The following is a 23,568-nucleotide window of genomic DNA, read 5'->3' as shown; positions in this document are numbered from 1 at the left end:
AAACTTGCACACAAATAGCCTGTGTTCCAATTAATCCAATGTAGTTATTATTTAATCACAAGCTCTTGGTTCAATATTTATAAAACCCACAGACACAATTAACTACTTTCACTTAAAAAATACATCAAAAGTAGCAGATCTACAAGCTCACAATGCGTCACATTGGGCCGCGTTGTGAGCTTGTAGATCGGCTATTTTTGTGACTTCTGTACAACGATGTAGGGTATTCATTTACGGATTCATTGAAATATGGAGATGCCGACAGCAAGGATATACTGTGTTTCACATCAGCGTGTGTGTGTGTGTGCATGGGTGTGCTGTGGTATGGCAAGATAGCAGCAAAAGTGTGTGTGTGTGCGTGTGTGTGTGTGCGTGCGTGTGTGTGCGTGCGTGCGTGCGTGTGTGTGTGTGTGTGTGTGTGTGTGTGTGTGTGTGTGTGTGTGCGCGTGTGCGTGTGCGTGTGTGTGCGTGCGTGCGTGTATGTGTGTGTTTGAGACAGAGGCTGATAGAGCTAAGTGTCTGCCATGTATCTGGTCCACTGGCACCCAGTTAAAGTGATTGGTTGAAAGTGTATTAGATTAGCGTCTAGCAGATAGTGTCTTTGTAGAAACCTCTAGATAATAACATTACAGCTGTCTGATCTAGAGGTCAGATTGAGCGGGTAGTAAGGCTCACCATATGGAAAGAGCCCTGCTGCGACCAAGTGTGTCTACACAGTAAACTCCTCCGTGTTTATTTAACTCTGAGGTGTAAAGTGGACCTGTATGGGATAGAGTTAAATGAACACAAAGGAGTTTGCAGTGGATGTGTGGTGTGAGTGTGTGTATATGTATAGTATATGCACAAGATGTGTGTTTTCCAGAATCCTGTGTGTGTGTGTGTGTGTGTGTGTGTGTGTGTGTGTGTGTGTGTGTGTGTGTGTGTGTGTGTGTGTGTGTGTGTGTGTGTGTGTGTGTGTGTGTGCGTGCGTGCGTGCGTGCGTGCGTGCGTGCGTGCGTGCGTGCGTGCGTGCGTGCGTGCGTGCGTGCGTGCGTGCGTGCGTGCGTGCGTGCGTGTGTGCACGTGCGCGTGTGTGTGTGCACATGGTCTGTCTCCATTGGCCTGTTGGGCTGGGTGTGTTGGCTGAGTTTGAGGACATGTGGAGACAATTATTAGACCTAGCTCCTTAAAGACACACCAGGGACAGACAGAGAGAGAGGGAGGGAGAGAGAGAGAGAGAGGCAGAGAGGAGAGAGAGAGAGAGAGAGAGGCAGAGAGAGAGAGAGAGAGAGAGAGAGAGAGAGAAAAGAAGAGATCGCTCTTTACCTCCTCTGGAAGGAGAGACAGAGGTGGTAAGAGGATGGGGAGAAAGGGAGGAGGAGGCCGAATGAGTTAGAGAGAGCACAGTGGAAACCAGTGAGAGGTGGATCATTGCAATGACCTGTAGAAGACAGGAGACACACAGTTTTTATGATCGAGGGATGTGAGGAGAGAGAGAAAGAGAAAGAGAGAGAGTGAGGGACGGAGGGAGGGGTGTGGAGTGGCTGTGGGCTCTCAGGGCAGTGTTTGCTCCTATTACTGCTGAGCAGATGGATGACAGCACATTGACGGAGAGAGCGAGGGAGGGAGACACGTGAAGGAAAGAGATGGAGAGAAAGAGAGAGAGAGGAAGAAATGTAGCACAAACGAGTTGGCTGGTATTTAGGAAATACAGAGAGAGAGAGAGAGAGGAAGAGAGAGAGAGGTGGGGAGAGACAGGAACAGGAAGAGTGACAACAGAGAGAGAGAGAGAGAGAGAGAGAAGTGCAGCAAGCTGGGTAGGGGGGGAGTAGAGGGGAAGGGAGAAAGAGAGAGAGAGCACAGAGGGTAAAAGGAGAAAGTGAGGGAGAGAGAACAGAGGGGAAGGGTGAAAGTGAGAGAGAGAGCGAGAGAGAGAGAGAGAGACAGAGAGAGAGAGGGGAGGGGGGGTGGTAAGAAAATAAGCTGGTTGGCAGACCTGATGGTCTGTAATGTTAATCCCTCTGGTTGATAGATGGGAGGACTGAATCCTTTATTATCCACCACCCTCCCCCTTATTACATTAACCCCCCCCCCCTCTGTCTCGCTCTGAGCCTCCCTCCATCACAGAGACGCTGTGTTGATATCATCTCTCGCCTCCCGGCCTGTATGACGTCACAGAGACAAGAGTGTGATTTCTTTGGAGAAATGATTTGTTTCAGCCATTTCTGCTGACAGGACAGGGGGAGAGGAGAGTTTAACTTGTGACATCATGACAGGCGGCGTGTGTTTGAATCTGGATACTGCACACTACAGTACAGTACAGTACAGTACACAGGCAGCATGTTCAACGCAGTATGGAAGCATACGTTTTTGAATATGCTGCTCCCCCAATACATTGATATTTGTTTACATTTGTAAACCAAAGTTTCATTTGTAACAAATATTCCTCTGTTGTCGCTGCTCTCCGCCATGTTTGACATATAAATTAGGCATGTTTTGCATAATACACAGTAAAATTATCAGTGTTCATTTAACTCTAAGAGTGTAAATTAACACCAAGGATTTGACTGTGTACTTAAAGTAAATCTTGCTAATGCAGCACACATTTGTGGGCCTCTCGCGTACACACATTACACATACTAAAGCAGCAGAAATGCAGCACAAACTCATTTATGTATCATATTAAGTGCAGATGATACTCTGTATGATTTTGATAAACGCACTAACTGCTGCACTCTATTTGGGTGCTTTCTATGTACACACAACCAAACTGGCAGAGCCTCCAGGGTGCCCCTGCCAGGAAATAATTTTATAGAACAATAAGTGTGCTCAGACATTAGCACTTAAGACCCCCCTTCCCTCCTCCGTGCTGTTTTTTGAGCCCCACGTGCGCCTTCCTGGCTAAGGATCTAATCCCACTGGTACCATTTTTCTGTTGGCTATAGCCTATGCTGTCTCCCTTTCAGTCTCAATAAAGGACAAATTAAAAAAAGGGGATGTGGATCTCGGGTTAACCATCAATTTGACCCCAGTTGCTATCATCTCGTGGGGTTCTGGCTGTGTGATCTCCATGATATGTCAGACATTCAGGCTGAAGCCAGAGAAAAGTCACCCGGCAGCACGGCCAGTACGTGTGACCAATTTGTACTGGTGGTGTAAGTTTGGACAGCAGTGCTGAGGTCTGTATGGAGGGGTTGTGGTGTGTGGCGCACGTCCCAAGCAGACCTCCTTGACGATTGATCCGACAGCAAGTGACATCACAGGCTTCTCTGTGGTGTCTTTATGTGGCCGGTATGTGGTGTGAGTTTGGACAGAGTTCTCTAACTCTATGGAGACTGGATTGAGTGCGGTCACAGTGAGATGTCTTTATGTGTGTGTGTGTGTGTGTGTGTGTGTGTGTGTGTGTGTGTGTGTGTGTGTGTGTGTGTGTGTGTGTGTGTGTGTGTGTGTGTGTGTGTGTGTGTGGGTGAGAGTGAGTGTGAGTGTGTGTGTTTATTTATTTGATAGGGACAGAGCACATTAGTGAACATCCATATAAAAATATCTAAGACGTAAACATGCTGGAGTTAGCAAGAATGTTAATTTACTGTACATCCATAGTGTGTGTGTGTGTGTGTGTGTGTGTGTGTGTGTGTGTGTGTGTGTGTGTGTGTGTGTGTGTGTGTGTGTGTGTGTGTGTGTGTGTGTGTGTGTGTGTGTGTGTGTGTGTGTGTGTGTGTGTGTGTGTGTGTGTGTGTGTGTGTGTGTGGTAAGAGTGATTTGTCTTTTAGTGGTGTGTGCCTGTGTGGTCATGGCAAGGTTGAGGAAATGTGATTGTCGAGACAGATTGATCTTCATTCTGCAGCACTTGGAGTGAGGTTACTGTAGAATGCTGAGTAACCAACCTCAAAGTCATTCATTTCTGCTCGCTCTTTCTCTGTGCTGTCTCCATATTCTCTCTTACAATTGGCTCTCTCTTTCCTTCTATTTCTCTACATTTTTTCTACCTCCCTCTCTCTCATTTTCTCTGCACTCCACCCCGTATTCACTCTTCTTTGTCCACATTCCATTTTTCTGTCTCATTTTGTTTCTCTCTCTCTCTCTCTTTGTCTCTGTTAGGTTGAGTACAGGAGAGGGGGACGGGGCGTGGTGTCCGGCAGCGTCGGTCTACCCAGGCGGGTCAGAGTATCTTCAGGTACTGTAGAAGACAGCAGCAGTTTATTCTAAATTCCAAATTGAATTACAATGTTACTCTTATTCGAGCTTGAGGACACCATTCAAAGTAATAGGGCGACAGAAAAGAACAGGGCGGCCACGTCCATTGAGTTCAATGGAGAAGTGGCGCCATGTTCTATTCGGTTCCTCAAGCTATATTGCAAATTAAAATCGTCACCTAAAGAGTTGATTTATGCCCGTATCCCTAAACCTACTGTATATCACAAGCTCAATAGAGTTAATTAGAGTAATACCACCACATCTCTAATAGAAACAGAATCTAGTGAAAATCTCTCGAATCAGTAATGAATTGCTTGGAAAAAAACACGTTTCAGATGGATTATGGCTGAAAAAAACCTTTATTCTCATTCACTTCCTGTATCTGTATCATGATCGCTGTTTGTGTTCTTCAATGATTGTAATGTTTCCAATGTGTGTGTTCCTGCTAGGTGGATTTGCACACGACCCACTTCCTGTCCCTGGTGGGCACCCAGGGTCGCCATGCCGACGGACACGGGCGCGAGTTTGCCCGCAGCTACCGCCTCCGTTACTCCAGAGACGGCACCAAATGGATCACCTGGAAGGACCGCTGGTCACAGGAGGTGGGACCAACAGCCATTTCCTGTTTATGTTTTTCACCGTTTCACTGTTTTACAATGTACATATTCAAATGAGATTACACTGGCAATTAGGGCCTTGATTATCACAGGACCGGGGTCAAATCAGTGATCTATATAATGGAATCTAATTTATCTAATCCCATCTCATCTTTGCTTTAATTACCTATGAGACTGCACAGGATAGAAAAGTTCTGTCAACTCAACTTTTCTGAAGTTAATTGAACCTAAAGCCACACACACACACACACACACACACACACACACACCCACACACACGTGCGCACGCATGAATGCATTGTATGTGACTTGCATTCTTCCCACTCATTGCTGCAGGTCGAACATTATTGGATCCTTTCTGAAATATATTGGACTCAAAAGATAAACACACAAATGGCTTAGAAAGTCCAACATCCATGGATGACTTGCATTCCCCGCATTGCTGTCATGTCAACCCCCCACACCCACACACACAGTTTTACCCCTCATCCTAACCAGGGTCCGTAATATCCCATGCCTGTGCACCCTCTCTCACACACATGCACGCACATGTTCACATTATGAATTTTAGTCTTAACCTTAAACGTAAGGAGTTATCAATGTTGTGCCCAAATGCAGCTACATTACTACAGCTACAGCTATATTCTACAGCACTTAACCATAGTGTTGTATGTGTGAAACGTGCAATAAAATAAAGTGCAGCGTCATCATCATTATTAGTAGTAGTAATAGTAGTATTATTACAGCTTTTTGTATTTGATTGATTGAATACTTTATTAACAGGGGCTTGTTTCCATTGTGGTCCATCGCACACAATTTATCAGTAAGACATAGAATACATACATACAATACATATCAGTAAAAGCTCAGTAGCAGCAAAAGGTATATTTACAGAAAAAGGAGGGGTGGGGCGGGGGGCAGATGATGCTACTACCAAGGTGTTCAAATGGGTTCTTCTAAGCCCAATTGTATTTTAAGGTTATCCATTCTTTTTGGTTAGTTTTGTTTGGGTAGGGAGTCGACATCTTTAATGGCTTTTGGTAAGGCATTCCAAGTTTTGGTGGCAGCATAGTAGAATGCATGCTTGTAAGAGTGCAGACATATGTGTGATAATAATATGATCTCTGTCATCCAGGTGGTTTCTGGTAATGAGAACACGTATGACGTGGTGCTGAAGGACCTGGGCCCTCCCATCGTAGCACGCATGGTCCGATTCTACCCTCTGGCCGACCGCGTCATGAGTGTGTGTCTCCGTGTGGAGCTCTATGGCTGTGTCTGGAATGGTAAGTGTGTGTGTGTGTTTGTTTGTTTGTTTGTTTGTGTGTGTGTGTGTGTGTGTGTGTGTGTGTGTGTGTGTGTGTGTGTGTGTGTGTGTGTGTGTGTGTGTGTGTGTGTGTGTGTGTGTGTGTGTGCACGCGTTAAATTCATACGCACAGCACAGGGGGTGGTGTGTGTATGAATATGTAGTAGAATATGTGTGTGTGCATGAGAGAGAGAGAAAGATGGAGAGATGGAGCAAAAATGCAAATACAAAAATGTTTGTCTTGTGGTTCCTCCAGGCTGAGATTAATCAGGGGATCATAGCATGACAAATCACATCTCAACACTCTTCTGGAGCAGGCCACTGAGTTCACTTGACTCAGCTCAAAACTGTGTGTGTGTGTGTGTGTGTGTGTGTGTGTGTGTGTGTGTGTGTGTGTGTGTGTGTGTGTGTGTGTGTGTGTGTGTGTGTGTGTGTGTGTGTGTGTGTGTGTACAAATAAAGAGAAGGAGACTGTCTCCGTGAACATTCTTTATGTTCAGTTAATAGGCATGGCTGTCCGTTATTTAAAAATGAATGTAGCCTATGTCTTACTATTTTCACTATTTTTGAACGTTTTTAAAACTTTTCGCCTATAATGACATGCCTAAAATGAGATTGATTATTTTCTATAATCGATTAAATCTATTAGTTTGATTAGCTGTTGCAGCCCTAGTGTACTGTGTACATGTCTGTATATATATAGTATATATATATATATATATATAAATATATCTACATGAATACAGGCCTTTGTGTGCCTGCCTGCCTGTCTGTGTGTGTAACCTCGAAGCCCTGACATGCTTTCTTAGAAAGAAAGCCTGGGGAATTTTGAGTGGATAGAATGGGACAGGGCCTTGGCAGAACCGACTCGGGTCCTAAGTAACGCTCTACGTCGCCACTCAATCACAGTTTAGCCTTGCCCGATTCAGACCGAGTGAGCTGCTCGCTCATTCTGTTTCTGTACACTATTTTCAATGTGAGTCCACCCACACCCAACATTTCATAGGTTTCACCCATTACCTTCAATTCACAGCCTTGCCGTTAAAAAGAGACCACAGGCAATGATGAATAGCACCGTTCTCTCTACCCCCCCCCAAACGGCGCACTATAATTCGTCACTGTCAGGCAGAAACCGATCATCTCCATTTTCAACTTTTTCTTTTTTAACAAAAATATTTTTTTATTATTGCTCTACTTCGTCCTACTACAGTGTCTCACAAAAGTAGCAAAAATAGCCGATCTGTGGGTTCGAATCCACCCTGGCGCCTCCGGCATTGTCGAGCGTATATATGAACACGGGCTGCACGTAATTCTACGTCAGCAGGGAGTGCTGGGCGGGAGGAGTAGAACGAAGGCTCTACGTCCTCCCGGTGGGGGCTCCTCACTGATAGGTGAGTCAGTAGGATACAACAGCAGTGACCGCACACACATCTGTGTGGGGAGGAAAAAACACCACAAGAAATGTTTTAAATAGAAAGAAAGAAAAGTAATCTACAAGCTCGATGCGACGCGTTTTGAGCTTGTAGATTGGCTATTTTTTTATTTGAATTCTGAAAAGTAACAATTTTGGACATATGGGGTCTCCACTACGGCTGTGAATCTTCTGCTATCTCACGATTCGATTTGATTCCGATTCTGGGGGTCACAATTCAGATTTTGTCCGATTTATTCAAAACAAACAATTCTCGATTAAAACTTTTTTTTTTTCAGTTTCAAAAATGTTTTTTTTTTTTTATTCAAAACTATTCTCGATTAAAAAACGTTTTTTTAATTCAGCCCAGAACTTGCACTTCTAAAAAATGTCATTATACAAAAAAAAAATACTAAAGTTTTTTTTTTTTTTTTTTTGAGAATTGATTCTGAATCGTCCAACATTAGAATCGCGATTCGTATTCGAATCGTTTTTTTCCCACACCCCTAGTCTCCACCCGACAGCAACGATTTATGACCTGCCTCACCTCCTATGCTCGTCTCCAATACAAACCCCATCCTCCTCCCCACAGGCCACAGCAAGCTGCCTGTAAATCACAGCTATCGCTGATGCTGTGTCTGTCTCCGGGGGGGGTTCCATCTTCTCGGAACACTGCCTCCTCATGTGGGTTCGTAAGGCGGCGCGGTCCCGGTCTCACAGGACCGCGTAACATGTAGAATATGCAGACGCTGTGGAATGCCAGGCGTTTGACGCATTTCTCATTTGTGTCGTATCGTATCAGATATGAAGGCTGACACCACAGTCTCATGTAGTGTTTTATTTATCATTGTGCAATACAGAGTGGGGAACAAGTCCCCAACTCCCATAGCCCCCCCTCCACATACACACAGACACACAATCTCTGTGTGTGCCCTGTTGCATACATGTACAGTATGTGGACTCTTAACACATACACTCACACACACACATGCACACACACGCATGCACGCACGCGCGTGTGTGCACGCACACACATAACATGCATGCATGCATACTGCTGCTATAAAATGTGCATGTGAACACAAAATGTATGTAAGAAACTTGCATGCATACTGTACAAACCTACAGACATACACCCATGTACAAACTGTATTTGCTTGTTCACTATAGCTCTCTCTCTCTCTCTCTCTCATGCATGCACGCACGCACACATACAGTACAGGCATACTGTAGGCACCCAATGTGCAGTGTACTCATTCACTCATACCCACACCAAACAGTCACACACATCCTTCCAGTCACACACACACACACACTAAATCCTACACCCAGCAGTGTTTATTATATGTAGCAGAGCAGCAGAGCGTACTAAGTGTTGCTGACGCAGTTTCGGTGCTGAGGGAGAGGGCTGATTAGCGCTATGCCGGAGCACAGAGGTTTCAGTTTCACCCGGTAATGGTGGCTGGAGCACCACAGGGCCTGAACCCAGGACCCCTCAGTTTGTTTTACTAGTTTACTGGGAAACCCAGCTGCGGCCTCTCAGACCGTGGACCGTAATTGTGGTCGGGTGCAGCTCTCGGTTACAGTATACGAGCAGTAATCACATAATAATAAATGAAAAGTGAAAAGGAATTGAAATATTTCACTTGCACCCTGAGGGGGTTTCGCTCTCGAATGTTATTACTGGGAAAATGTAGACTGCTACAGGTTTATTATGCTTGAAGCAATCAGGTGGAAAATAAACAGTTATAATCTGTCTCTTTCTCACTGTCTTGGTATGTCCCTCCCTATCTGTTTCTGCTTCTTTCTCTCTCTCCATCTCTCTCTGTCTATCTCTCTGTCTGTCTGTCTGTCTGTCTGTCTGTCTGGCTCTTTCTCTCCCTCTGTCTGTCTATCGTCTCTCTCTCTCTCTCTCTCTCTCTCAGATGGGCTAAAGGCCTACACAGCTCCAGTAGGTCATGTGATGCACCTGTCCGGCATGCCGGTCTACCTGAACGACTCCACGTATGATGGGAGCACAGAGCAAGGGTAAGATACATGGACAGTTATATGATCAAACAACTAGATGGACTTTTGTCCACGTTAAGACAATTATGGATTTCTGTATGTCCAGGGAACCTAATGTGATTTTTTTTTAAAACACAGGTGGTGTCCTTTAAGTCGTCCTCATTCTCCCTATAGCCACATCATCAGTGTCTCGTTGTCTCACCATACACACACACACACACACACACACACACACACACACACACACACACACACACACACACACACACACACACACCCCAGCTCACTCAGAGCCAGAGATATTTCAGAAGCATTCGTCTCACATACTCTGGACGTTATATGAGGATGTCATCGAGGAGTTAATATTTCATATAGCTATGTACATTATGTCGGAGTGAACGTCCCATTACGTTATCTCACCATCAGCCGCTCACCCTGTGTCCTTGTGTTTTCATGGAAATCTATGAAAATGTCTCTTGGTTTTTGCAAATTGCAACACTGCTTGTTGTCAAATATTTATGCATAACAGAGCACTCCCTCTCCACAAGTGGCAGGGAAAACATTTCGTGGAGTTGATTGAAATTCTGCCCGATCAATAGAAGACCCACAGTGCTGTTCCTCTTATGAATACATCTGTTTGTGCTGAAGCAGGACGCCTCTCATAGCCAGCTAACCCCCCTCCAAGTTTGTTTCAGTGTCCCAACACAATGAAAGAGAGGCTCGACTGGCTGTAGAGGGAATTTTTATTATTTGTTGAGGGAGTTGTGCTTGGTTTCCTGGCCATATTGTCCAGGGAGGGGATAAAGGCAGGGTGGAGAGGGGTGTGTGTGTGTGTGTGGGGGGCATACTCACATGGGTCTGCTTAATGGGCCTGAAATGTTTTGTTAGCCGGTGAGCTAACGCTTTTAGACGCAACCCAGATGTATGTCTGCATAATGTGTGTGTGTGTGTGTGTGTGTGTGTGTGTGTGTGTGTGTGTGTGTGTGTGTGTGTGTGTGTGTGTGTGTGTGTGTGTGTGTGTGTGTGTGTGTGTGTGCGCGCAGGATTGTGTACGCTGGGGGGGACCCATTTGGAGTCCCTGTTGTGTTACTTTATCTGCAAAATATGTCAGCATTTGTCTGGGGAGAGACAAATACATGTGCAATCTGAAAGAAGAAAGAAAGAGAGCGAAAGGGGGACATTTATTGCATGTTCCTGCATGTGCACTTACAGTATGTGTGTGTGTGTGTGTGTGTGTGTGTGTGTGTGTGTGTGTGTGTGCGTGTGTGTGTGTGTGTGTGTGTGTGTGTGTGTGTGTGTGTGTGTGCGTGTGCGTGTGCGTGTGTGCGTGTGTGTGTGTGTGTGTTTATTTGCACGTGCATGTCTTGCAAATACCGTGTGAACAGCAGTTTGTATGTTCTTGCATACTCAGCTTATATACAATTACATGTTATAGAAACAATATCGCAGTGACGGATAGAATTGTTTACTGTGATCATGGGCACATCAGTGTTACAGTAAAGTCACAATCAAGCGCTGCTGGCACCACCAAAGTACCCATAATGACAATAAAGAATGGCCTCAAGGGTATTGTGGCTTTTATGCAACGCTATGATATATCTGAAGAGTTTATTCTTCAAAGTGGCATACTTGCAAAACCAAAGTAGGACATGAGAAAAACTGCAAACTGCAGTTGCTCCCGGGGCTGCTGCAGAAGTTAGCTATCTAGTAATGGCCAATGGCAGTGTACTTCCTAGAGGTACACACACTCCTCAGTTTTCATTTAATTCTGATATTGTAAAATGTAACCATTGGGCATGTAATATAAGGATTTTCTGAAACGTCCATGGAGAAATGTATGGAATCTGTGGAACCTGAGCCGGTGAAAAACATAGCGGCCCCTATTACTGTACACTCCATTGATTAACCACTTTAAACCTGGCATTCCTAATTTGGGCATGTCATTATAGGCAAAAATGTCCAAACATTTTCAAGAATTGTCAAGACAAGCTCACAAGCTCTTTTTGAGGTTGTAGACGAAGAAGTTGTTAACCACACAGTTGAAAGACATCTTTGACTAATCAGAGTCACCAATCAGATAAACAAGCTGAAACTGAGTTATTCAACTTACCATATCATCTCTGTCGGGTTTTGGATTCAAATTCAAAAGTAGCAAAAGTAGCTGATCTACAAGCTCAAAACGCGTCGCTTCGCACCCCGTTTCGAGCTTGTGGATCTGCTACTTTGATGCTTTTGTGCATTAATTACGAAAAAAACACAAAAGGTTAGAATATGGAGATAAGAGGTTTCTGCCTGACAGCAACGATATATACAGTATGTGTCCTACTGTATTCACCCATATTCATCTCTATGTGCAGGATGCAGTTTGGAGGTCTGGGACAGCTGTGTGACGGGGTCCTGGGCGGAGATGATTTCACACAGACTAAGGAGTTGAGGGTCTGGCCCGGGTACGACTACCTTGGCTGGAGCCGGGAAACCCTCGGGCTAGGCAGCGTGGACATCGAGTTCCAGTTTGAAAAGACGCGTGTCTTTCACACCATGCAGGTAAAGCGATGGGGAGAGAGAGAGAGAGAGAGAGAGAGAGAGTGAGAGAGAGAGAAGAAGAGGTGTACGTGTATGATAAAGAGCAAGTTTGTATGTGTACATGCATGCTAGTTTTTGTGTGTGCATATGAATATAAGTGTGTGCGTGCGTGCGTTTGTGTGTGTGAGAGGGAGGGAGAAAGTCTGTCCATCTACCTTCTGCAGCACACCTAAAAACTTTTAACTTGATTTGTGCAAAGGTCTTTGTCCCAAAAGATCAATATGTTGTTGTGGCCCTATTATCAGTATATTGGCCAGAAACAAACTGAAATCGTTGCCTTTCTCTGCAGCAGTCCTTGGCATCTCGGGCAACTTGTGCCAGCGAACCTTGCAATGAACTCTAACAATGGCAGACAAAGTTGGGCTTGTTTTCAGCTGTCTCTCTTAACAATGGCTGTGATACCAACCCCCCACCCCCCACCCCCTCATCTTCTCCTCCATCCATCCCCATCGTGTGGTGAGCCCAACGGCCATTCTGTCTGGAATCTCTCTGTACCCAAACCATTTAATTGTTTTTTCATTTGCCGTTGTTTTTCCCCGGGACTCTGCGTCTGTGCTCTCCAGGGCGCTCAGCATGCCACTGAGTTGCATCACAGCCTGTTTGTGCATCCGTGTGGTTTCTGGGGTTAGCATGTGAAGCAACACAGAGAGATTATTAACGCGAGGAAACCCAGTTTGAATCCCGCCCGGGTCGTCTCATCGGAGACGCCGTGGAATGTTGGTTTAGGGCGTGGGATACAGCCGGCACCGTATACAGTACATACCCTTATCCTGCAGTGAATTAATTCAGTCACATTTCATTTCATCAGTGATGAGTAATATTTGACAGGCCTCAAGTGTCTGTATTGAGGTTTTGAATGGGTTCCACCTTTCAAAGTCCCTAAAATTGCTCCTAGATTTCCCAGCACTCATGCAATGCTTAAGCCAAACTATCTGCCAGCTTTATTTTTCTCTGTGCTGCTCGTTGTCTTTATTTCATCCCCAGCATTTCACAGCTAGCACTTAATCCCTGTTGTACCAGTTTTGGGCATGTCACTTAGAGGCGAACATTAAAAAAATAGCATATCTACAAGCTCACGACGTGTCGCAGTGTGATGTGTTGTGAGCTTGTAGATCGGCTATTTCCGCCGCACGACAACATCATTTGACCAACTATAAAATATTGTCAGAGAACCGGGGTTACGAAAGTAACTTTAGGACTTAAGTGGTTACAATCATTCCAGATAACCTTCCTCTGCCTCTGTGTTATTCCCAAACTTTATCCTGTTTTTCCTGCCTTTTCCCCTAACACTTTTCCCACTCTAATCTTGGATGACATGTGCCCTTTACTGGGCCTGGCAGAACGGATATGTCACTCACGCACACGCACACGCGCACTCACACGCACACGCGCGCTCACACGCACACGCACAGGCACACACACACACACACACACACGCGCGCGCGCGATCAACAAAATGGAGGGGAAGGAACCTGAACCTCACTCTGGCTCTTGTCTCTGCAGGTCTGGCTTCCCTTAACCTGCCTCTAATCTTGCTCCCAAGGAGAAACCTGACCTTTGAGCTCTTGTCACTCAAAAGACTTGACTTTAGCATAGTAACAAATCCAGTGTGTACCTGTTAGACTGTGTCTGTGCGTTTGTGTGTGTGTGTGTGTGTGTGTGTGTGTGTGTGTGTGTGTGTGTGTGTGTGTGTGTGTGTGTGTGTGTGTGTGTGTGTGCGCGTGCGCGTGCGCGTGCGCGTGCGCGTGTGTGTGTGTGTGTCATGTGTAGCATGGCTTGCTTTTTCCACAGGGGCCCGTTTTAAGCTGCCTTCGGTAATAATTGTAATCAATTATATGATTACATATGATTGGTTGGAAAGCTTTTTTTAATAGCTAGAATAGCTTTTAATAACTGCTATTGCTTGATAATTGCAGTCGCTCTATGCTGTTGATATTGTTCCTTAACTAGCGTCTAATCTCTCTCCCAAGTGGGAACGTAGGTCCTTTTAACCCCCTGGCAGTCAAAGGCTTACACTTGACTGTGATTCTGATCATGCGTTTCTGGTGAGCTTTCTTTTACAGGAGACACATTAGCCTACGATAATTGTACCTAGTTATTACAGATGTGTGTAGACCTATTCAAGATAAGGACCTCATGTTAATTACCCTTGATGATAATTGTAGTCACCATAGTGATCAGAGTCATGCTTGGTTTGCGTGGAAACAAAAGTGTTCACAGTCTGTCCCTCTCTCATGGGGAACAGTGTCTCTATGCCACTGTTCTGGTTCTTCCTCACAGGTACTGTACCTGAGCGAGATGTGGTTCATTTTGTTTCCACAGTCTTGTCTTTTAAAGACACATGGGCAGTCCACTCCTCTTAGTACATTTCTCCTCATTGTCACTTAGGACGGAGTAGTAGGGAAGCTAAGGCACAGAAAGGGAGAGTACTAGAGTAGGGTACAGTACATGCAGTTCCCAGAACAACACAGCTGTATATTGTCACTGTCAGGCAGAAAACTTGTATCTCCATATTGAATATCTTTATGTTTTCATTCATATTTGATATTTTGGCATATTTGTGAGCTTGTAGATCGGCCTTTTTTTAAATTTATTTTTTATTACATGCTCAAAATAAGCACACCAGGTTGAAAGTGGTTAAGTATGTCTATGGGTTTTTATGCATGGGATAATTGACGATGAGGCGGTCATTGTTGGGAAATAAACCCGACAGGATGATTAAACCCTGAGGCGAAGTCGAGGGGTTTAATCATCCTGAAGGCGTTTATTTCTCAACAATGACCGCCTCGCCGTCAAATATCCCGCTTATTACACAGCAACTTAATACATTAATTAATAAATTGACCCAAAAGTAACAACAAAATGATAACGGTAATGAAAGTATTCCATTAATAATAAACACACCCAGGTGCGGCCGTCCGTCCAGTGCTACACGGTCGCCTCGGAAAACGACAGGAAGTGTTGATCAAATAGAATACATTTTTGGTTCCTGCATTGTCTGTTTCTCGCTTCAAATGTTTTCAAAAACATTCTCGAGAGCAATGTTTAGCTGTAATTGGCATTGTGTGTTTGTTTATATGGCTGTCATGATGGATACGGCACAAAATCAAGCAACACAGCCAGGTGCTCTGAGCCTTTGATTAGACAGCAGTCTGTTATTGAGCTTATCAGTCATTATCCAGAAACCAAGCCGTGTAATAAGAATATTTAATCAATGTATTAACAAGAGTGACTAAATAACTACATTAGATCCATTGGAACACAGGTTCTTTTTTTTTAATTGCCTCAAAAGTAACGGTTTTGAGGACATACAAGTTTTCTGTCCGACAGCGACAATATTTCTGGATACAAACTGTGCTAGTCTGCCTTTCCGGTCGTTCCTGTGAGATTGTTACGCTATTTGTTCAGTGCTGTTTGATGCATTCACACACAGGAGACAAAAGCGTGTAGAAAGTAAGTGCTGGAGAGTAATTCTGAAGGTCGGAAGATGGATTTGTGGTTAAATAAACTGAAGCTAGTGCAACGCAATGTTCTGCTGTGTTCCAGCGGTGTGCAGGTCAGTGTGTACTCCCTGAAGGAGTAGTGGGTTACCCAGGCTCTGCAGACTTATTAAAGAACCCCTACCCCTCCCTTACTGCCTTCTACACACTCACACGTGCACACACACACACACACACACACACACACACACACACACACACACACACACACACACACACACACACACACACACACACACACACACACACACACACACACACACACACACACACACACACACACACACACACACACACACACACACACACACACACACAGGCTTACACTATCTCCTCTCGCCTGTATCTCCTGTCAAATAGAATTGGTTATATGTCAACTCCAACATCTGGCACAGCTGTTCTCTTGGTGTCGTGTGTGTTTTAAATGTATGTAAGTGCATATTTATATACATACAGACATATGTTATGCTCGCATGCATACATGTACATGTATGATCGAGCATACTGTACATGTGTACGTGTGTGTGTGTGTGTGTGTGTGTGTGTGTGTGTGTGTGTGTGTGTGTGTGTGTGTGCGTGTGCGTACATGCGCGCGTGCATTTATGCGGTCTTTGTGTGTGCATGCTAGTCCACATGTGGCTTGTGTTAGTGAGCCCGGTCCTGCAGCTATTGTCAGCTTAATGACAGTGGAGCCTTTACAGCACACAACACAACTGGCCCTCTCTGCCATTTAAGCCCCAGTGTTACAACATGGCTCGTAAGCCGCAACACAAGGAGGAACCCAAGAGGCTATTTTGAATGACGGTGAATTAAAGTTTATGAACAAAGTGAAAAAATAAAGGAAAGAGTAGAAAATACACAGCAAAGACACAGTGATGGCAGAAGATGATGGCTGTACATGGATTCAATACTTTTTTTCTTTTATTAACAGTTTGCAAAAAAAGGCACGGTGGCACAGATTTATACAAAAGAATGCTAAAAGGATAAACCAACTCTAGAGACAGGCTCGATCAAACAGAATCAGATTCAGAATCACCTTGTAAGAGGTGTAAATGATAAAACAGTTTCACCCAAAAGATTGGGTAAAATTATTTTGCGCAAGCTCTCAACATTGCATACTGTATATAAGGAAGAGTTAGAATAGGGAAAGAGAAGCGGGAACTTTGGGGGGGGTGGGAGGGGTAACACACATTCACTGTTTTTGTATGCCTTTTGTTATTGACCTGTATGTGAAAATATAAAATAAAGAAACCTTGAACAAAAAAAAAAGAATAGGGAAAGAGAGAATAGAGCAGAAAGGAACACAGAACAAGTCAAATAAATGGAAGGCACAGTCTAATCAATGGACAGATGGGATTATGGAAGGCAGAAATGCTTCTTGTGCAGGAGAAAGACTTATCCACTGGCACCGGTTCCCGGAATGAAGTTATCGGCACAGCCGTTTATCAGCACAGTTAAAGGGAAAGAACAAACAAACACAGCAGCCCGATGAAGGAGACAACATTCAATCACAAAGAAAGTGTATCACATCGAAACTCCACCTACGGCTACGACTACCACTGTTAGCAGTGCAATAATCTCCCTCTTCTCCCTCTATCACTCACATTTATGCCTATAGCCCAGCAAATCGTAGCTGTCCATATTTCATTATTTCGTTTTTTTTCATAAACAAATGCCCTAATTTATGCTTCGTCTTATGACAGTGTCGCACAAAAGGGAACTTGTAGATCAGCTAGTTTTGCTATTTTTGAAAGATTTTGAACATTTTTATCTAGAATGACATGCCTAAAAGATGGATGCCAGGTTGAAAGTGATCAATTAATTGTCCACTTCCTGAAAAGTAACGGTTTTAGACATACAGTACAAGATTTCCGGTCACCAGCAATGAACACACACACACACACACACACACGCACACGCACACGCACTCACACACACACACACACACACACACACACACACACACACACACACACACACACACACACACACACACACACACACACACACACACACACACACACACACACACACACACACACTATCTATACCTGCAGCCCTAGAAAGTGAAGGAGCGCTACTATTAGCTCTATACCACCCACCACTACCATTATTATTCCGCCCACCCTTTTCCCGTCCACCTCCTGTCTCTTTCATTTATAGTTGTTCCCCTGCAGCAGAGTGAGCAGACATGGCTGCTAATTCTACCAGTTCCAGCCATCTCCTTCCCCCCTTAACTCCTTCTGCCTCTCACGGCTCTCATTTTGACCTTTCGCTTTGCTCACTATGTGCTCCATCTGGTTCCCCGCACCTCTCTCCGCTTACGTTTAGGCTATATCTCCCTGCAACACACACACACACACACACACACACACACACACACACACACACACACACACACACACACACACACACACACACACACACACACACACACACACACACACACACACACACACACACACACACACACACACACGTAGAGTATATCACTTTATTTGTATTACTTTCTCATGCTGTCCTCTGCCTGGTACTGTATAATATATGCCATTTCACTTGCGAAACACGCTGTAGCAGCCTCACAAGATATAAATGGCAGTAAAAATAGATGCTGGGTAGGCTGCAACAACTCAACTTTATTGTGTCTTTGTTCCCTGCTCAGGAAACAGCAGCGACTAGTGTAGAACAAGCGAACAGAGGAATACATGGTGGTTGAGTTGTATACACTGTAGCTCAGGGGTTATTTTTAGCGCTCCTACTAAGCTTTGCAGTCTCTAAACGCTTCATACTGAAAGACAGGAAGATACAGTGTATATAAGGAGAAATTTAATGAGGCGCAAGTTCCGCTGTTTGTTTAATCAGGACTGCCTTTTGTCAATCCCCACCTCCTGATAAATGCGGATGCTCGAATGCCTGTTACATAAGCCATTCATCTTCCCCCCCCCATTCCTCTCTTCCCTGTCTCCCTGCTCCCTCATCTATCCATCCCTCTTTCCGCCCACCTTCTTCCTCCTCTCATTGTGTATAGTCACACCGATGCCTCATATATTACAAGGACGTTTATGGGATGCTCTCTCTCTCTCTCGCGCAGTCGTACCCTGCTTGTATAAACAGAAATGATGTATTCCTCTCTCCTCTCCTCTCCTCTCTTCTTCTTCATTATCACTTTATCCCTCATTCTTCTTCCTTACTCTGTCTCTCTCTTTGCTGCCTCTTTCTTCCATGCAAATTTTCCTCATTTGTAGTACTACCCAGCTCACAATCATGCCAAAGCAATTACAAGCAACGGGATAAAAATGGGTTATTCATTTGACATATTAATTGAATCCCTCCCTGACGCTCCTGTACATTACAAGCAAACAAACTGTCAATTAAAAGTTTCCCACATGTTTTCAAAAGGCCCTTGAGCTCAACCCTAACGCTGCATTCACACCAGCCGTGGCAGCGATTTCTACCACAACATTTTTTCCGCTAAATCGGCATGTCCGAGTGACACCCACATAAATAAGGAGGTTGTGGTCCGCCATGGGCTCTGTTGTTTCGGGTGGCTCAAAGCCAGTAGCTGTGCGCGGCAGGAGAGCTCATAGGCAGGGAGGAGAAGTACAGACACCTAGTGCTCCGCTCTGGCAGCTTGTTTCTAGACAATGTATAGATTTTAGGTAAGAAATATGCCATGTAATTTGCTTGAACATCTAAAACTGCTAGTGTAACATTTTTTTTAATCAATATTCAGTACTTCCATACAGTAGTCTATTTATCTCCTTCTCAAGTGGTGCTGACTGTGTACTTCCAGTCCACGGCTGTTTCAGACCACAGTGCGCTTCTGGTTGGCTGCTGCTCTGTCTCGCTGCACAACAGCGGCGGCAAAGTTTAGCTTTTCTCAACTTTGCCTCTCCGCTTTCTGCTGGCTCCGCCTGCTGCTGTAGTGGGGAAAGCGGCGGCCACTCCTCACCATAGACATTGCATTGAACCTCGCCGTACTCTCAGAACGTGGGAGCAGAATATCGCTGCTGGAGTGAATTTAGCAGTACTGAACATACAGGCGTGTGTAGCCGTGAATTACAACGGGCAGTGTTGTTGATCAATGTGGAATCTTATCAGACTTAACACACCTGCCTGGCTTGGTGTGCTTGAACTGAACCCTGGGGCATTTACCTTTCTAGTTCGGTTAGGTTAGAGAACGTGACACCCCAGCCAAATGTGGTTGCAGATCAAACAATTGGCCTGCCTAGGAAAGGTGGTCTGAGCTTCTAACGTAAACCTGAAGCGGTTTGTTTGAAGTGAGAGGATTAGGTGAACCGGCTATTGGAAGCAAACTACAAATGCTTTGAGTTTGGAGTACATTGCATTATGAGCGATCCAAACTTAAAACAGGAGAGTGGATCAGAAAAAACACTGCATGATGACATTTCATCATTGCCAGTGTTATCTGACACTGGCATCTGTTTAGACAGGGCACGTTTATTTGTATAGCACATTTAATTGAATTCAAAGTTATTTTCTTAAGGCATAAAAGGCCTTTAGGGCACGGTCACACCAAAGTTAAATTCTACCTAATGAGGGTGGATTCTGCCAATGCTTTTCAATGGGAATGGCGTGGTTTGATGGTATTGTGCATCTGTGTGTCGCGCACATGCTATTATGGTTTTACTTCATTTTACTTCAATCTCACACTATCAGCTATCTATCGGTGTGAGAATATCATGTTGAATCCTTGAATCCAAACAATGTTTAGTGTAGGTGCATAGTGCTGGAAGGTGATTTAACTGTGAGTACTACAGACCAGCACAAATCTCTGTCAATGTTATTCATTATAGGCACCAACCTCTAAAGACCCAACCCCTTTTTGACTTCACTCTTTTTGTATTCACGTTCAACGCAAAAGAGAAACAATGTATCAACTGCTGTCTTGAGAAACCTGCCACCGCCTAAGTCCTGTACTTTTCAAATCCCCTTATTTCTTTCAAATTCACTTCTGTCTTTATTTCAAATATAAAAACTACTCCTCTAAAAGGAGGAAAAACATAAACCATATTCGTAATTACTTATGCAGCCTGATTTCTAAAATTCCTTACTTCCTCCTGACCACCTCCTGCCCTTTTTTCCCTCCTCTTACTCTCCAGGTGCACAGCAACAACCGGCACACACAGGGCGTGCGCGTCTTCAGCAAAGTGGAGTGCCAGTTCAAGCCGGAGCTCCTGCAGCCATGGTCGTCTCCACCGCTCACGCTGGTTGTCCCCCTGGGGGACCTCAAGGACCCGTCGTCAAGGCCCATCTCCCTGCCGCTGGGGGGCCGCCCCGCCAAGATCCTCCTCTGCAAGTTCTTCTTTGCCGACCGCTGGCTCCTCATCAGCGAGATCTCCTTCTCCTCTGGTAGGGTGAACGGAGGAACTGTGGGGAAGGGAGATCTTTGGGTTTCAGAATGTGGCTTGAGGTTTCACTCTGTGGTTGACTGAAACAAGGAGCCTTTTATGTGGTGCTACCTAGAAATAGACACTGTATTTAGAGAAGAGAGGAGAGAAGAAGAAGGGCAAAGGTTAGGGGGTGGGAGACAGGAAACAGGAGAAAGAGACCTGGAATGACATGCAGCAAAGGTCCGACAGGCAGTCAGAGCCTATGTGGTACATGCCTCAACCACTTGGCTATCGGCGCCCCAAAAAATGATCAATTTGTTAATACTAATTATCCCCGCCAGACCAGAACGGGCGAGGCAAGGGATTATGTTTACCCTCCCGTGAGTCTGACCGTGAGTCTGTCTGTCTGTAAACAGCTAATCCTGGGCACCGCTGGACCGTTTGGCAAATTTCAAATCGCTCTCATGGTGGCGCCTTAACAGGCCGTGTCACGTTTACGGGCCATATAACTCTTGAACCGTAAAAAGGACAATGAATGATATGTGTACCCTGGATTCCTTGAATCATGACCTAACTCCCCATATACAGAAAGGGGAGTAGGCCTAAGACTCACAGACAGACAGACAGAGTCTTTCTTCTAGACTCAGAGCCACGCCGTAAGAACATTGGTGACGTTTCAGTCGGTCGACCTTCAGTGGTCACCAATGTTTTTTGATTGGTGTCAATAAAGTTTTTAACCTGAGGACGTGTTGCTCATCATCTTCTATCTGCTCTGTGGGTGACTGCCATGTTGATAATTGGTCAGTGTTTATGATGAGGCATATTCATGTGATCTTTAACTGTTCCTCTCTCTTTGAATCCCATTCCCCCCCCCCCCCCCCCTCTCTCTCTCTCTCTTTCTCTCTCATCTTTCTCAGAGCCATTTGGAGAGGGCGTCACCGACACCCCTCCTCATATTCCTCATCCTGCTCCTCCGGCTCTCCCCACCACCTCCCCTGCTCCTCCTCGTCCCCCCGTCCTGCCCACCTTGTCCTCTGTCCCCTCGCCCAGCGACAACTCCTCCAACACCACCGCCGGCCCCTACGGTAAGTTCTAATCTGCTCCAGCTCCTCTTCCTCTTCCTGTCTTCCTCCTCTTTTTCTCATCCTTTTGCTGTTAACCGTGAAATGACACGCACAAAGCCCTATCCATCATTCTTTCTTTGTATATCTCCTCTCCTGAGTAATAGGATTGTGGGCACGATGTCTCAGCTCAGTGCCAAATGCAGCCACCAGTACCAAAGAGCCCGCCACCCCCCCCCCCCCCCCCCCCTACACACACACACACACACACACACACACACACACACACACACACACACACACACACACACACACACACACACACACACACACACACACACACACACATGCACGCGCGCACACACATTCATGTTGTCACACGCTCCCGAATCCTCCGGGCTTCCAGTCAGCCTTCACTCCATCAATCTTTACCTACATTCACTGCCGGATGCTTATCTCAGGGAGCTCATTGTACGGAAAGGACAAGGCGATACTGGCAGAATATTAAAGGTCATGAAGTTTCAACTCATGATTTGTGTGAAGCAGTCTCTCATTCCAGCGTTATATAGCCTATTCACAGCGGAGATGTAATGTGACAGATGTGGCTCCTTTTGTGCAAACTCTCTCCCTACAGAAATACCCTCTTGTACCCAGAAATGCCCACTTAAGATGTTAATCATGTTGCAGTCTGAATAACGTCTATTCAACATGTCATGGTCACCGGGTCCCATGGGTCAAACCAAAGCACTTCTATAGAGAAGCAAAGTACTGAAACTCTCATTCAGAGGAGCACAGAATGACTTGGACTCTATAAAGAGAGTTTAAACATTTACACCAGTACATTTATTCTATATTATTGGTAGGTTGTCAGCGAGACGGCCAACTAGTTAGCATCAGTTAGTGTAGGCGTTATGCTAATGCTGCCATTTAATCGTGTTCACATGAGGCAGTTAGAGGTCAAGCTGACAAAATGAATACCAGTTCAAAATGTCTTCTAGTGATTACTCAACAAAAATGTATGTGGGAATATTCTAATTCTTTGTAATAAACAATTTTAGGCAATGTGGCAAATGCTAAAGGCAAAGTGCTTGCTACTGACCAAGTAACCATCGCTTGCACAAGAATGTCTGCCTATTAAATATATGTGACTCATACCTCTACATGTATTTAGACAGACTCATGCTATTCACTCCATTCCTCCCCTCTTCCACACCCTCCTCTTGAGTCCTCCTCCTCATCATTCAGTTCTCTTCTCATCCACTCCACCTTCTCCCCTCCTTTTTCCATCCCTCGCTACTCCTCCAGACCCCCCCACATCCAGCCCCATGACCTCGGACCTCCCGGCTAACGGCACGCTTTCAGGTGAGACAGAAAAAAGGAGGAAAGAAAAAAAGAGGGAGAGACAGAGAGAGAGAGTGGGTGGGAGGCGGATGAATTGAGAGGGACAAGTGAGATGGGTTGAAGTACAGCACGTCCACTTTGGCCACCGTCCAGCATCTTAAAAGTGTCCCACTGTTCAGCAGAGACTAGGGAGGTTTATTGGAGCAGGAGGTGGAGGGG

At 45.1% G+C, this 23,568-nt stretch overlaps 1 protein-coding gene across 4 annotated transcripts in view; it reads left to right on the top strand.

Annotated features, from left to right (window-relative positions):
* ddr1 (discoidin domain receptor tyrosine kinase 1) overlaps positions 1–23,568 on the top strand; it is a 66,400-nt gene that overhangs the window by 27,109 nt on the left and 15,723 nt on the right. For 3 of the 4 annotated variants that reach the window (XM_084053706.1, XM_084053704.1, XM_084053703.1), the window contains exons 4-11: positions 4,078–4,153; positions 4,623–4,775; positions 5,926–6,073; positions 9,429–9,531; positions 11,868–12,054; positions 20,717–20,966; positions 21,865–22,032; positions 23,314–23,370. In XM_084053706.1, the coding sequence (XP_083909832.1) occupies positions 4,078–4,153; positions 4,623–4,775; positions 5,926–6,073; positions 9,429–9,531; positions 11,868–12,054; positions 20,717–20,966; positions 21,865–22,032; positions 23,314–23,370 (1,142 nt within the window). The remainder of the gene's footprint in view (positions 1–4,077; positions 4,154–4,622; positions 4,776–5,925; positions 6,074–9,428; positions 9,532–11,867; positions 12,055–20,716; positions 20,967–21,864; positions 22,033–23,313; positions 23,371–23,568) is intronic. The other variant, XM_084053705.1, reaches the window with a different exon arrangement.

The sequence above is a fragment of the Gymnoscopelus microlampas genome (genome assembly GCF_963454915.1).
Source record: "Gymnoscopelus microlampas genome assembly, chromosome: 3".
NCBI classification, from domain to species: Eukaryota; Metazoa; Chordata; class Actinopteri; order Myctophiformes; family Myctophidae; genus Gymnoscopelus; species Gymnoscopelus microlampas.
The sequence above is the reverse complement of the archived record's forward strand: the minus strand, read 5'-3'. Positions and strand labels throughout refer to the sequence as shown.